Here is a 17,279-nt window from a genome sequence, read left to right on the forward strand (position 1 = left end):
TTTGCACTTTACTTCCTTCTTTCGGCTTTGTTTTTCGCACAGTGAGCAGAATAAGTGTACGACTCTGCAGCTGGAGGGGATTGGGGTTTTGGTCCAGAGATGCCCATCCTGTCGGCGAAAAGGTTGACTATATCATATCGTAGCAACGAGGTAAAAATCATTGATAAATATCCAAAATGAACATTCAATGTGTGATATCTTAAATAAATAGTAAAAAATATCTTTTTTTAAATGCTACATCTTAGTTGTTTATTTGAAATTTCTAGAAAAATGCATCTATAGTTCTTTTTGCTCTTTTATCAAATAGAAATCGCTTCCTTAGGGCAAGGCAGTATTGCTCACTCATTTGCCGGCTGGTATTACACGGGTTTACCAGTAGGCCGGCGGCATCACTGGTCGCTGGATCCGGGTGTTTGAACGGCGGACAGCTCCGGCTTGCTACTTGTCCGGACTTTGCTTGCCTTCCGTTTTGTTGGCGCTCCCTTTGTTGCTGCTGCCTTACACAATGACTTAAGCTGAAATGTCAATTGGATGTGCATGGCACGACCAGAATCATCGGGAGCGGGAATGGGAGTGGCAAAGGCAGTGGGCTTGGGATTGGCATAGGAATAGGGAGCTGGAGCTGGAGCTGGAGCAGAACCTCGCCGACCATGGCCAGCAATGGGAATGAGTATGATGAAAATACACCCCGGGGTAAACGGCGAACGTAACGCTGAAAAAGTGCTTGTGACAGCAAACTCTGGACCCAACCCAAGCCAACCCAAGCCAAGCAACCAACCCAACCCAGTCCAGTTAAGTTCCAGCTCCATCTGGGAGCCAAAGCACAGAAAATCCTTTCTTGAGCTAATAGAATTCAAACGCATGAAGGCTTTGAATAGGTTCGTTTTCGAAGGACGCCGCATTGACGCTGAGCTCCGGCCATTTTCCGAACGGCAAGTGGTCGGAGGTGGAAAAGTGAAAGTACGTGACACCACAGTGCGCTTGGTGGGCGAGGGTTACTCGGAAAACCCCATCAGTAAATTAGTAAATCACACATAATCACATATATGCTTTCAAATTGAATACATCTTAAAATTGAAAGAAGCATGCAGGTTATATTATATATAGTAAAAGATGCATAGCTTCGTTCTTAAGAAAAGGATTTACTTGTTTCAATTCTAATGCTAATTCTATATCCAAAAATACGCCTTAGAATGCTGCCCCTTAAAGACATAAACATCAAGATCTTGTATTTTTAGAATCCACCCTCGTTGGGCTGGAAGAAGATGTCGTTGACGTGGCCAGCACAGGTCGGGTAACTGGAGCTGAAGGCTGGACAGGATGGGTAGGACTTCTGTGGAGCCATCCTGTGTATAGTTTGTTTCATAAGTTTCGCAAAAACCATTAACGACGCTCCACAGCGCTCCCCCGGCAGCTACTTCGTTGAAATTGAAAAGAAACAAGTGAAAAGCTGAAAACTTTTAAAAGTTTGAATTCTCAGCGCTTTCGGTCGGACCCACCTCCTTTCTTTGGATACTTTGTGTGGGCAGAGCTCCGAGCTGCTCATTTGGTCAGCAACACGCGTTCTGGGGCTTGTCCACTTCTTGACGTGACTGGAACCTGAGCAAAATTGGCAAAAGGACCAACAAAATTTGGAATTCGTTTCCTCGTCTCAGCATTTTCTGGCCCAGCTAATGGCTGTGAAAATGACTAAGTGAATTTCCATCAAGGAGAGTGAGGTTTTGAATTCAGCACGGGTCAGGGGTAACTAATAGCATTCACCAGCGACTTAAGAAACATGAAATTTTAAGCTTAACGATGCGCAGATGGCCAAAAGTGGGTTTTAATAAAAGCTAGGGGCTCTATTAACATAAACTTTTAGCTTAAAGAACTTTCACCTTTCTGCACACTTAGTATTAGCACCGATTGGTATTAGCTGCATAGTTAAGTAGTATATTACTATTAATATTATTAACTAGTCAATAACAAGAGGGGTGTCTTGACAACTGTGGGAACCTGGCAAAATGCTATGTGCACTTACTTTCTTGGCCAAGATAAATAATGAAACGCATTGCGGTTTGGGCCGCCATTTGTCTCCGTCATGGGGAATGGATAATATGTAATGCAGTGGACGGTCGGCGCTGTTTGATTTCTGCATTATTCAGGTACAAAAGTATGGGGCTCAATTAAATGGGCGTCGCGGTTATTCCACCGCATTGTCATTAGCTTCTTGCTCTGTTCTGCATTTTCAAGTGAATATCGATTTAATCAAACACCAGTGAATAGAACAATATCAGAATTTAAGATACTAATATATTAACTGGGATTACAACCCAAATATCTACGCGCTTTAAATTATTATTAAAGAAGCGTTAAACTACTTACATTAAATTAAATTAAAGAAATACTTAATACTTATGATAATCAAGAGTAAGTACACTCCATAGAAGAGGTTGAATATCATAGGATAAGAAATTTAAGCAGATGGCATATATGAGCTAGAAATGCTTCTTAAATATGTACATGCCGTTCCATGATGCAAACAAATCACCATTTTTAGCCCGCCAGTAGTTTATTTAAATGTCCCAGCTCGTATACGGAATTATTAAAATAAATTTGTAATGCAAAAAGCCTGCAATAAATTTGGACACCCGCAAACACATAGCCATAGCGCCAGGGTTGCCATCGCCGCAAGCTGCAAAACAGCCAAATATAAATAGGTTGTGGGTAGTGACAGGAGGGGATTCGTGGGTTCGGCGGATTGGGAGGATTCGGAGGATTCGGAGGATTCGTGGGCTTAGTCCTGGCTGAAAGCGGTGGCTTTGGGTGGCAACTGGGCCGCTGATGTGTGCTTGTCGTCGGCACGGCAAAGTACTTGAAGAATTACACACAATGCATGCATTATTCATGCTTACTTCAGAATTTGCGTTACAAAGTAAAAAATGTTGTAAGGACACTTGTGCCATGCCAGGCAAGTCCTCCTGGCCACCCAAAGGCAAGCAGGCAAGCAATCCCGGCGAATGTGGAGTGCGACCAAAACACGAGCAGGAAGTGTGAATGAGAAAGCCGGGCTAAGGAGCACTCGTCGCCACCAAAAGGAAAAGTGCAAAATATTCGAGGTAAGCGCAAAGCGCACAGACCGCTGATAGATTAGAGTTGCTGCTGGTCGTTGGGCTCGTCGAGGTGCACTGGAAAAAATCTGGACCTCTCACATCAACATTGAAAAATTTTAATTTTATAAAAGGACTCCATTTGTCGCGAACATCATCTTTTCAATTCGAAAACCTATCAAAAAGTTATTCGCAACTGTTGTAAGGAGTATCTGATAGTCGAGTCACTGGAATTTAGAACTCGAACCTCGTTTTTTGTGCTGTCAATTAACTTCTTTCTTCTTAGTTTCTTAAAAGAAACTTACAAACTTGCAGAAAATAATAACCAAATTATGGTTGGTGCTGCTTTAAGCTACTAGTTTTTTTCAGTGCATCCTCTACATGGCATGTAAATTGCGTCAGTTCTTGCGGTGACTTGGAAGGGGCGACATCGCCAGCACCAGGGGACAAATGTACATAATCATGTCAGATGTCAGCCGAAACGAAACGAAATGAGTAACGAGTCCAGGAATCCAGAAATGCAGAAATGCCAGCAGGCCCTTTGATTGCCTTAGAGCACTGGCACAAATAAATGGGGACCATCACTAGATGGCAATTGCCCGCCTTGTTCTTCCTGCTCCTTTCGGAATACTTTACTTTCTTTGTGGCGGGTTTCACGGCTTCCGATTTGGAGAAGGAGAAGAAGCTCATCTTGTTCAATCAACTTTAAATTTGAATATTTCCATCCAAACACAAATTGACAGCCAAATGACACGATGAAAACGTCTTTCTGCTGAAGAATTTGGGCTTACTATTTGGTATATTTTGAAGAATTGGTTTTTATAAAATAACTATTCATTTAAAATTTAAAGTATTCTGTTTGCTGATGCAAAATAAACTCTTTCTGCGGCAGCAGAGATATCAAAGTAAAATACGATTTTGTGTTCCCCTTTAAAATAGGACTGTTTCCCTTTAACGTGGCCCAAACCGGGGAAGGCAGATGAAAGTCAAATGAAATGGAGCCGAATCGCTGGCGTCTTATCAAACCGCACACGCGCCCATCTTGTTCATCAGGAGCAGGACCACACTACCACTACCACCACCACCACCACCACTACCGCCGTCATCATCATCTTGGTGATGCTGCAGGAAAAGAAACAGAAATCTACTACATCATAAACTAGAAAGATGCGGTGTGGGTGGAGCGGAGCGGAGCTGAGTGGTGATGGCGATGCCTGGTGCGGATGGGTGGTTTTCGAAATTATGTTGATAACCTCGCATGATCCTGACATTAGAGCTGCTCGGGTGCTCGGCTGCTGTCGACAACGAGCGACCTGGGATGGAATAAGGACGGGGCAAGATGAAATGGTCCGGGTTGCGAATCCGAATGCCAATGCGGATGGCGAGGGAGCTGCTCCAGGGCTGCTGTGGATGCTGGGAGATGGAGATGTGCACGTACCGACTTAAGTATATTCAAGCATATGGAGGGAATCAAGTGAAAATCAATAAAACCCAAACACGTCTGCACAAATCACATGAAAATCGATGTTCATGGCAGTTACCGCTCCTCCGACTTTGCGCCAAAAACTACAGTGTGGAAAAATTTCAAAATTTTCAAACTATTTGTGAGAAAAAAAATGATAATAATATAAACAATTACTAAGGCATTTTTTAATATTTTAACCATTTAACAATCCTATAAATTGATCTACATTCGGAAACTCTCGCCAGTGTTGTAAACTTGCATTGTAGAAAAAACTACAGTGTGGAAAAATTTCAACATTTTCAAACTATTTGTGAGAAAAAAAAATGATAATAATATAAACAATTACGCAGGCATTTTTTAATATTTTAACAATTTAAAAATCCTATAAATTGAGCTACATTCGGAAAATCCATAACTTTCAGCTCTCTCCAGTGTTGTAAACTTGCATTGTAGAAATATCATCCAACTAATTAGGAGACTATTTTTTTTCTCTGTGCAGCGTTGGGCGCGCGAACTAAAAAGCCACTCTACGGCAGCTCCAGTTTCCTGCTCCCCGGCGATGTATCGAAGAACTTAAAGGATTGCCGCCCGTGTTGTTGTAGCTACTTTATTGGGAAAACGTGCAACGCATTAGAAGAGCCGGCTCCACAATTTCCTCCTGCGCCACAAAGGCTCACTAAGTGGTCCATTCGACGAAGGCGATGGCGATGGCGATGGCGATGGCTAGATGGTTGGATGGCATTGGGCATTGGGCGTTGGGTGTTGGGTTGCACGAAAAGGCGTTCATTTGTATCCCATTTGGAATCCCAGCGAAGCTTCTATGGTTCCGTTCGGAATTCGGAATTGGAAGTTTTGATCCTGCGAAGAAAGGATTGCCAGCCTAAGTGCCCAGCAGGCCGGGCTTTGGTTGAGGCTTTTAGCAAGCAATTCTTACGGCTCCCATTCCGCATCACATTTGTCCGGCGAAGTGCATTTGTGTGTCTGCAAAACGTGAAGGTTTTTCCAGTCGGCTTACCACCTGTGGAAAAGTTTCAAATCATGAGAAAACATCGCAACTAAATGGATATGCCATGTGGGTCTCGCAGCATTTATGGTTGAAAAGTTAGTGCTGCCAGCTATTTTGGGTTGAGAAATAATAATAATACAACCCTTAAGTTATTTCTTAACCCCACATCACGAAGTCAAGAAGCATTACGCTGTAATTTATTTTAAAACCCATTTCTTCTCGTTAGTACATTTTTAAAAAAGCTTTTTTGAACTATACTGCACTCTTTGTTACGAAACTACTCGCTGATTCCTTCAGTTGATTTTTCTAAAATAAACTAGTGCTGTAATCCAATTTTGATTAACGAGCTAAATTCTCTTGGAGCAACTATAATAGTAGTATTTCCGTAATCATTTGCAGATACTTTTGAAAAGAAAAAATGCCAGTTTTTCGTAAAGTAAACGTCTTTGAAATGCGGATGGGTCTATTAAGCGGACTTGAGTTCGGTGGGTGAGTTGTTAGACGCCCTGAACATCTCATTTGGGTGATTCCCGGCGGGACGTATTTAGGTTAAACTCGTGTGGAACTCACTCACATAAATCATGCATTTGATTAATTGTATGCCACTGACTTCTATCCTGTTCGACACTGCTGCAGTGTGGCAAGAAAAATTTCAAAAGAAGATGAGGGAGCGCTGGTCTTTAAAACTTTTTGGCATGCACGGAAAAAAATGCGAGGAAAATTACTAAAAATTATAAATCAATATATAAAGTAGATAGTATGGTATATGTGATTTTGTACCTTTTATTTTGGTTTAATTGGGAAACATATTTTATAGGCTGAATAGCTGAGTTCTTCTATAAATTCCTCCCCCTTTTTTTGGAATATATATATATATTTTTTTTCTCTGTACACTGGTGCGGCAGTAGCCCCATGCTGGGCACTGTGCCACTCCCCCGCGCCCTCCGCCAGGCAATTGTGTTGTGTAAACATTTTTTCAGCATTAACTGACATGTGTAAATCCCCCCAAACGCCTCACACAGAAAAAAAAAGCAGCAGCAGCTAGACAAGGGGAAATGCGGATGCTTTCTCCAAAGCTGATCCAATGGAGAGCGGAGGAGCACCCACAACGAGCCAGTGACAAATAGGAAAAGGGGAGTGGGTGGAGTGGGGAAGTGGGGAACTGGGGGATACGGCATAAGGGATAAGGAGGGGTGCGGGTGGGGTGGCCAAAAGGGGGCGGGTGGTGTCAGCCGGACTGTCCAACGCCAGCGGCGCCATTTTTTATTTCTATTAAGATGAATTGTTAAAACAGTGACAGGCCCTGTGTCCTGTGTCGGCGAAGCATTTTCATCCATTTTCTTGTTTTCCCCTCCATTCCGCTACCAACAGAACTGGAGGCGGTACAATGGGTCTTGTCATCCGGTAAAGGCCAGATATACGAGCATCAACATATGTACTTATGTATCTACTATATACATGTGTATATACATATATGTGCAGTCGGCATATTCCCAAAAAACACCATAAATTTTGTTACGAGATTCAAATGAAAAAGAAAGGAACAAACTAAAATGCCAAATTACAGAAAATCGCCTCCAGGTTTTTCTCTCGCAATTTGCGATTTTCTTTACAGAACTCTATACTAATATTTAGATACTTGGGTTCTTAAGCAAAAACCCAATCTTATTTGTATAAAGCCCTTGAGAAATATATTCGATGTTATAAAATCACTTTACTTTACATGCTCCATTTTTAATTGTAACAATAAGAAAAAACCATTTTCAATTAACATTTTATTATAGGTTAAAAGAATAATTGAATTTATATTTTTTGTTAATAAACACTACAAATAAAAATGTTTTCAAGAAGAAAATCTACAAACTTAATATAAGTAACAAATGAAATAGATAGAAGCAAAGAGAATTAACAATGGATTATAGACTCGCCAATTACTTTTGAAAAAAAAATGTACTCAAAGAGACCAACAGTTTTTGCTCAGCTCTCAAAACAAAAACACTCAAGAGAGCGAGCCGCTCTACTGCTCTTAAGTGTCTTCAACAACAGCTGATCGCCGGCTGCAAAAGAGCGCCTAGCCGCTCAAGAGAGAGTTCACGGCCAAGGAAAAGGAAAATGAAAAGCTGCGACGCCGGCAGCGCAGCCGGCGTGGAAAATTGGTATAAAAGCAGCAGCACGCGAGCCGGCCGGATAGTAGCTTTGGAAAACTGTTTGGAAAACTGCTCCGCTCCGCTCAGCTCAGCTCTCCAGCGTGTCCCGTTATCGAAGTTGTTGCCGTTGCCGCAGTTCCAGTTTTTCAACGTCCTCCTCTTCTTCTTCTGATTCAGCTATTTCCAAGCTCTCTCGCTCGCACGCACACAGAGCCAGAAACAGAAACAGCTGAGCGAGCGCTGAGTGAAAATTTTGTAGTACGCTTCACACGAACTTCTGAAAAAACCCGCAGTCGAAACGCGGCCGCCAAACACAGAACATCGGCACACGAGGGGCAGAACGAGAAGAAGTAGAGCCAGAAAATCGGAAAACCAGAAAAGAATAACTTCTACAAACGAAACGCAGCCATCAGCACTTGAAACTCCGCCATATGTAGGAAAGCAAAGCAAAGAAGCAAAGATAAATACGAAATTAAAATCTCTGTCCAAACAACAACAACAAGAACGTCTTGAATTAAATCAAAACCATGTGCTGTGCTTAAATTTATAAAGGAAACCAGACAGAGCGAGACAGAAAGGGGAAGCGAGAAAGCCCAGAGGAAGGAAAGAGCGAGAGAGAGCTGAACGGGGCGGCAATTTGCGTTGATTTTTTAGCATGTATTGAATTGAAATGTTTAACTAGAATAACAAATTTAGTTGTTGATACTTTTCCAATTGTTTGTTAAAACGCTGTCGCTGGAAAATCGAACTCTCCACCACACACACACACACAACAAAGTAAACACACAATAAAACAACCAACCACACGCGAAGTAAAATCAAATTCTTGTGATTAAAGTGCATTTCTATACGTACGTTAAACTACAACTATTCACACCCACGCAATATATTAAACGCATCGAAAGTCGGTCGAGATCAAAAGCCTATAGCCTATATAATCGCATTCGCATTCGGTGGCAGCAACAGCGGCAGACTTTCATTATAAATCCAACAATCGGCTGAAAACACACAAAATAGCAGTTGCAACGGCGGCTCTATTGAAGATGGAAGTGCTCTCAGTACAAAATCACATTCAGGGAAAATTCGGTGTTAATAAAATTAAAGGTAAGTTCACATACTAAATTTATCTAGATTGTTAAATAGGACAAGATTTGTGATCTATGAATTTTTGCTGGTTTTAATGTAGTTAAAAACACAAACCAAATATTTAGTTACTATACATACTGTGTATAAACGTCCAAGTTCCAAATTCTGAAAATGCTTTTGTATAGGAAAATTTATAAAGAACATAAAATTATTGCAATATTATAAACAATCACCCCTTTAAATAAAACAGTGTGCTGTTTAAGTGTTTATTAACAGAATCCACATATAGAAAAGTACCAAAATTGTTTAAAGAAAAAATCCACTTTGAGTTTGCCCAAAAATTGCCAAATCAAAGAACATTTTTTTATTAAGAAATATTAATATGAAGTGGAGCACAACCATAACAACCGAAATGATTTAAAAACGTACAGTTCGTTGTTATTCCGCCTGATTAATTTTAAAGCTCGGCCACGCATTTAAACTAAATTTAAGGTCGCTGTTCACCTTGTGAACTTACAAATCCATTCGGGTCGTTTCTTGCAAGAATTCTCAATTAAGGCACATTTCGGATATTTTAATGTGCCACGAACATTTTTATATTTCATGTTTATGGCCCATTATTTTGTTCGCTCTTCTTTTTTGATTCAATTAAATTTATAGCGTACGGTAACATCTCATTTGATGTCTTTAGCAAATTTTCCAGGGATTATAAAATTCATTTATTCAAGTTTTGCCCAACCAATGGAAAATTTCTATACAGTTTTCTATGCATTTCAAAGTGCTTCGCGTGTTTTTGAGTGAATTTTGATTTTAATCACTAGCACACCGACTGATAAAATGAGTACAATATATTCTGACCCGAAAATTGCCTGCATTTTTGCATCCCAATTGAGGTGCCCCATTCGGGGGTTGCAAGTATGTAAAGTTCACATTATGCATTGTGCACTCTGTTCCTGTCCGAAGCCAGGCCAGCGTATCCTGTTCATGTGTCTGGCGGGCGGATTATGCAACATCCTGTTAATCCTGTCACTTTAAACTTTGCACCAAGAAGCAGTTGAGTTGGGCAAATTAGACGGGGGACCTCCGTCTGGGCAGCAGGGAGGGATTCCATGTACATACGGCCATATAGCCACGTAGCACGTAAGCCAAAAAACAAAACAAAAAACAGCGAAATATGTAAAATCACCCGGAGGCGAACACAGCACAACAAGCGGCGGTGGTAGCGACATGCAACAACATGTCGCCTCGCATACATACTGTCGCAGATATACCGTTAGCCGCAGTGTTGCCTACTTTAGCGTGAATGAAAATTTAATTGTGCATCTTAATGGAAATCAAAAAGTTTGCTGAGAACGTAGTTTCTAAACAATAAATATTCATTGACTAAGAAAATTGTTGCTCAGTCAGCTTTTATCGGATCACTACATGTTTTAGTGCTACTTTTTTTTTTTATTAAAAATAGCTAAAAAAAAGAAACACTTTTTCCAATCAAAAGACCTAATGGTCTGGAATGGACAGATTTGGCGTAAAAATAGCTGAGGGGTCCGTATTGGTTACATTTCCACCGTGTTGTTCTGCTTGCATCGCGCTGAAAAAGCTCTGCAGACCCCACCAAACCCCCGCCCCTGCTCCACACCCCTTCCACGCCCCTGGCAACGTATGTATTTGCAGTCAATTTAATTTCATGACTGACTGAGCGCATGCAATTTTATTTTCGAAGGACATACGACCAGCCAGCCTCACCAACACTTACATGGCCATTATTCATTTTCCATCAAGAATATTTACCGCTGGGTTAAAAATAATATCAGTTGTGCACAAAGCACTTTTTTTTTCTTATGACTACTTTACAATTACTGAATAAAACACATAAGTACATCAAATGATTACTAGTTTGTTCAAGTTTTGTTATCGTATCTTTTCCATCTAATGTTTCTCAAATCAACTATGTACATCAACTTCCACACTTACATACATAGTTATGTATTTTCCAAGAAAAAACTTTTGAGAGGTTACTTTTTTTGATAAGCCCTTAAATATGCTACCATTTTAAGTAAAAAGGCTGAAATATTGTGCCTCTTAACGAAATTAAGAATGAGATTTATTTTAGAAAGTGTATCAAGATAATATGAGCCATAATTCCTTTTAAAATGATTTTCCTGTTGGGCGTTGCAAGAAGGAGTTATCAAGAAGTTGATATAATATTTATTAACCCCATGCGTGGGTTCGTCGAATTTATATTCGAAGCAATTTCCAAAGATTTCCGTTAGGGGCCAAATGCGAATGACTTCCAAAATTGGTCGCAATGAATTATTTATAACCTGCTTATTGATTCAAAAAAAACTAACATACACATGTATGTAGATAGCAAAAATCATACATAAATACATAGATTCATACATAAATACATACATTCATACATACATATGTATGAAACTCGGTTCATGGACTGTCTTTCAACCAATTTAACTCGATTAGCGACGTTTTATTGAAGATCCAAAATAGAATGGAACTGAACAATCAACATTGATAAGAGTACAGGCGGTTTACTTCGGTAATTAAGTGAAAGATCTAAAAATAAAAGCGTCAGAATTATCAATTCTCATGGTTTACAGTAAATATGAGCTACAGTAGTCACTATTCTGTGCAACAATGAACATGTTAAGTGAACATTGTTTTATAAATTAACATTTTTGCTTAACAATATAAGCCGTTTCAACACTCTTGAATTTGAAATAATTCCTGCTAGGCAGTGCGCACTGTAGGAACATGATTGCCATACCGAAGTGCACGAAAATTGAATCTCAAGGCCAAGCGACGTCACGCATTAAGAGAGCCAAGTAATAAGCCCGAAACTCACCCACACCCACCCTTTCCCTTTCCCACCACCTCTTCGCCAGCTCTGTGCGTCTCATTCACTCGCCCCAGCTGAACAGCAACTGGGAAACACAAGAGAACACGAACGGTCATGTTTGCGGTGTACCGTTAACTTGTATGGGGTGATGCTGCGTTGCTGCTTCTTCTTTCCGCAGGTATTGTTATACATTCTTGTGTTCGTTGTTGTTGTTCTTGTTGATTCCGAATGCACCAAATACACAACCGCAAAGGCTTCATATTGCTGCGGCAAGTAAGGCAGAGATACATATGTACATACATATGTACATACATACATACATACAAAGATGAAGGTTGCGGGTGGCAGAAAGTAGGAGCAGGGAGATGTCTGTTCATCAATATGCCCATCTCTCGTCCGAATGCAAATATGCATACAAATGCAAATACACCACCCACAAGATTCATACATACTTCTACATTTGTATGAATGTACAGAATGTATAGGTTCAATTTACATACATATATATGTAAGTACATACGGTGGCGGTTACAAAAACAATTTGTACTCTCATTTGTACATATTAACATATGTATTTACGAATAAACATATGTACATGCATATGTCCATAAATGTAGTGCGTATGATTTATAACGAATTATTATGTTTAAATATCTATTGATAAACTTACCTTTAAAATGCATATGAGATGTATGTACATATGCGCAAACATTGGTGCGATTTATAGAACTGTTTTTATTGGTTCGTTAAGATAACAAGATTTTATTCATTAATGAGTCGAGTTTTTACAGCTACTAATTTGCTCGCCGCTGTGGCAAAGTGTATCCATGCATCCATAAATACAACGCTCGCATTTGTTTGTGTGCCTTGTAATAAAGTGTGTGGTCGTTGTCTGTTTTTTTTTTATTATTATTCATTTGGTTCTTTTTGGCTTTCGCTTTTTTGACTTTGCACAAACCCTTTTGTGAAGACAACGGCACTTGACAAAATCCAATAACACATACGCAGTGGAAGCGAGATGGGAATATTGAGATGGTGGTGGAGCAAAAGGGAGACACACATATGTGGACACATGCAGAGCCGCAAACATGTGCCGTTAATTTCTTAATTACGCGGGTGTGCCAGGGAGCCAGAGCGAGATGGAAGACACAAGAAGATTCAGGGGGTAACAAAACAGCAAGCGAAGGAGAGTGAGAGAAAAGGGGTGACAGAGAGAGACATGCAAAGCTAACGAGAGCAAATTGTCCATTCAGCGACGTTGCAATGATTATACAGTGGGTGGCATGGGCTGACTTGGTTGAATAGGGTGTACGAGTGTACACTCGTAGTGTGAGGGAGGGATACCCCCTTTCAAGAGTTTCCGCGCTAATTACAAGACGCTGTCGAGACAAGCCAAGTAGTTAATTTGTACTCGCTGCACTGCCTTTCGCACATTATGCGCACAAAGTTTCACGAAAGGAGTAGGAAGTTGTTGCTAGGCAAAAGATCTCCTCGAAGGAAATCAAATATTCAAGATGTGATCAAAATAAATTAGGTTATTTGAAGAATGTTTTATTAGAAAGAATAGAAACTAATTAACTTTTTGTAGATTATACAAACTCCATTAAATCTTCCACTGATTTTCTTAGAAACAGAACAGAAATATTGCCTTTCTTTATGAAATGTACAATGTGTGCACAGTGCACGCATGACTATGCACGTAAGCCCTCAAATCAGTAAAATGAATTGCCTACTTATTTTACATGTTTGTACATATTAAATAAAGAATTTATTGCTTACAAATGTACAATTTCATTTATGTTAAAAATATGTCTCAGACAATTTGCCCCACTGTACCATTTAATTCCCAGCTCGGTAGAGTCGAGTTTTTGAGAGGAGTTTAGCTCCGCTTTTTATCGTCCGTTCTGTCGGGTAATAAAGTAACAGCAAAAGATATAAAAGCCAGTAGCGCAGAGAGGTGTTCGATGGGGGGAACTGAGGGGAAAATAAACTGCTGACTTGGGACACGGAAAGAGAGAGGCAGGGAGAGAGAGAGAGAGACAGAGAGAGTGAGCGTCAGCTGGAAATGGGAAACGGCTGATTTTCCAGCTGTTGTTGCCAGGTGATTTCCCCCGACCCGACACCTCTCCTCCGCCGCTGCCTGGAAGCGGAGTCTGCGCACATTACTCTTTCCGGTTTCCCCAAGCGTGGAACGTGAGTGTGGATCCCGATTTGCAGACATCAGCTGATTTTTTTCGCTTCCATTCCCACATGGAACTCTTTTGCCGGTCGATGTGCCATCCAAACTACAGTTGAACTTCCGTAACTCGAACTTTCGCAGCCGGTTTCCGCATACAGTGATGAAACTGCTTCGCATCAGTGCTAATTTGATAAGTTTTCTTTGAATGCTTAAAGAGCTTATCCAAACATATCAAACATTTACTGTTAGAATTCTGGTGATTCGCAAACTTAGGTACTTCAATATTACAAAATCAAAATATAATGTAATTATTAAAGTAATTAAATGAAATATACATAAATGTTCCACTTGAATCTTAGCTAACACCTTCAATTTCTTTTTTTTTAGACTGGCAAGCTTCGACGGCGCCGTTGGAGGAGGAGGAGGAGCTGAACGCAGGCGTGAACGGGAACACAGCCGCCGGCGAGGGCATTCTGGACGTCGACGTGGTAGATGGCCATCCAGCCTCTGTGCTCCACATGCGACAGCACCAGGCGCTCAACACCCGCCCACCGGCTACGCCTCCATCGGCAGGTGGCGGTGGTCCGTTGGCGGGTGTAGGATCCGTCGGTATGACCACTCCCAAACAGGCCACGTCGCCGGTGGCCGCGGCCAGTTTTGAGGCGCCCCTTAGCGGTGGAAGTGCAGCCGCCTACCATCACGCCTACATGACCAACGTGCTGTCCAGCACCGCCCAGCAGCAGCACCCACTGCCTGCATCGCCGCTGCAGTCGACCGCCGGCGCTCGGTTTGGGGCCGCCGACAACCTGGACGATGTGAGCGCCAGCGCAGTGCGGGAACTGTCGCAGCAACTGCAGGCTCAGCTGCGGGATGCCAAGCGTCGCCACCTGGCCTGCACCGAGGTCACGCTGCCCAACGACCTCACGCAGCGCATCGCCGCCGAAATCATCCGGATGTCGGAGCGGGAACCTTGCGGCGAGCGCGCCTGCACGCTCTTCATTGAGTTCGAGAGCGAGCCCAACAAAGTCAAGTGAGTGGTGGTGATGAGTGTTTCGAATTGCAACTTATTGTAACCTATTGCTTGTTAACCAATTCACGTATGGAACCCCTTTTATTAAAGTGTATTGTCTTTTGCTTACAGGCGCATTGCATACTTTAAGGTGGATCCGGACACCGTGTCCATCTTCGAGCTGTACTTGACGTTGAGGCAGGACAAGAGCGGCTGGAGCTCCTTGGTGCCGCAGTTTATTAAGTGAGTGTGTGCCACTAAAGTTCATTAAAACAGCATTACTAAATATATTTGTTTCAATCTCCGCCAGAAACCTTACTCGTAGCAATACCATCAACATCAGTCCCGACTTCACGCTGACCAAGAAAAAGCTCTACTCATCCGAGTGAGTCGCTCGACGGAGGAGCGGCATGGAGTGCGAACCAGAATCGCTGGGCTGCTCAGAACTCAATCCCTCCGAACAACAACAGTAACAGCAGCAATCGCAATACGAACATCTATTGGTTGTGCCTCCTTCGACGCAATAGCCAAGATTCATGATCTTCATTATGGAATATAGAGAGATGATGTTTAACCCTAGAGGCAAACTTTTGGACCACAAACTATCAACTTACTCCTGCAAATAACAAATCAACTCAACGCTAAAGCAAAAACAATTATTTTGGAACCTAAGCTCTAAAACAAAACCAAAAAAACCAAAACGAAAACAAAAACAAATCAACTGCAGTTGCAGGCAACTCAAAACTCTTATTGGACTGACTTTTTGGCTTAAACAAAAAAGGTACTTTTTGAAAAACGAAAAAAATCGCAAAAAAAAAGAAGTATTGAAAACGAGGATAGAGTGAGGAGAACACAAAAAACCATAAGGAATATTCAAAATATTGTAAAACGTTAAGGCAGACAAGCAGAAGAAAACTTCACTCAGTGAACGGTTGTCGGTGATCCGTTTTAAATTGAATACAAAAGGCAAAACCCCCGGATGGAAGTATAGAGTATTATCCCAATTTGTATGTATGGATGTGTGTACACCATCACCTTGTATCATCAACATAATCCAGGAATCAAATGTAGCTAATATATTATGTATAACTTCAGTGCATAATGTATGGCACATGTCGTTTGTCACGATTCAATTAGGCTATTACTTCTAAATGCATGCAAACATACAAACATACATACATCTATATACCGTGTATTGAGAAACAGAAATCCAACAAATTTTCTATATATATGAGAGCAAACAATAAGAATCGGAATCGATCAATCGAAGCAGTAAGAGGAAAGTTAATAATAACAAATATAAAAACAAAGTTGATGTGATATTATATAATAATTATGAATATTGATAAACGCATACACACTCACGAATACACTCACATACATAAAGAAATCAATTGCAGAAAATTTGAATACCATGGAAATTATTTCGAAATTTTGTTTTTATTTCCGACATTTGTCAGGTCGGTGCCCAGTTATCTTACAGAAAACACAAAATTATTGCTAGTAAAATAGATTCAAACAATTCTCAAAATATTTCCACCTATTTATGATTAAGCTCTGTATTATTATTTTAATTGATTATAATTATTTTCTTGTTTTTGTGCAGAGTTCCAAACTTTGCGGAGAAAATGTAGCCGAGTGGCTGAATACAATATATACATATATAGATATATATGAAAAATATTTCTAATATTTGATGTGTTTCTAATGTAAGATTTTAATATTAAACAAGCAAAACGAAAACAACAACAAGCGAAACTAAACTAAAATCCAGCAGATTTCATTCGATGTGCGTAGCTGTGTGTTTATCCGTAGATTAGTTAACAACAAACAAATGCAAACAACCAACCAACCAACAATAACAACACGATATGACAAACAAATTTGATGAGAAAGACGATGATTATCGATAGGAAGCGGTAAAAATATTTAACTTATATACACGAATGAATACATTTTGGCTAGTTAGTTGGCAAACAAATTGTTTTGATTAACGAATGATCTAAGCAGTAAAATTATTTATAAAAAGAGGAAGCGAAAAAATGATTTAAAAAATGAGTAACTATTGTGAAGAGGCAGGAGCAAAAACTTTCGGAAAATATAAAGTCATCTGTGTTAATAAATTTTAAAATATTTTTTAGCGTAGAATAACAAAAACAAGAAGTGAAATTGTAAAGCAAAGCAAAATTAATGAAATCTGTTGAAAATAACAGATCTCAAAAAGCTCTCACATAAGCCACAAAAAAAAAATACAACCGATCCCAAGTATTTGAAATGTTAATTGTAGATTTTATTCGTGCATAACCTACACACACACACACACACGCAGTGGCTAACAAGAATTTATTTATAAAACCAAGAAATACAAAAAAACATTTGCAATAATATAATTTTAACTAACAAATACTTTTTCCATCAATAATCAATCCCACAAAGATCTCGAC

General features: G+C 40.3%; 1 protein-coding gene across 1 annotated transcript; it reads left to right on the forward strand.

The window, feature by feature from the left end:
- The first annotated feature begins 7,742 nt into the window (after positions 1-7,742).
- Positions 7,743-15,657, forward strand: LOC117139546 (protein charybde). The gene is made up of 4 exons (XM_033301934.1): positions 7,743-8,811; positions 14,214-14,856; positions 14,968-15,078; positions 15,146-15,657. Exons 1-4 carry the CDS (start codon positions 8,751-8,753, stop codon positions 15,222-15,224), a joined length of 894 nt encoding a protein of 297 aa, XP_033157825.1. The 5' UTR covers positions 7,743-8,750; the 3' UTR covers positions 15,225-15,657.
- Positions 15,658-17,279: the final 1,622 nt, after the last annotated feature.

The sequence above is a fragment of the Drosophila mauritiana genome, chromosome 3L, assembly GCF_004382145.1.
Source record: "Drosophila mauritiana strain mau12 chromosome 3L, ASM438214v1, whole genome shotgun sequence".
In the NCBI taxonomy this organism is placed as follows: domain Eukaryota; kingdom Metazoa; phylum Arthropoda; class Insecta; order Diptera; family Drosophilidae; genus Drosophila; species Drosophila mauritiana.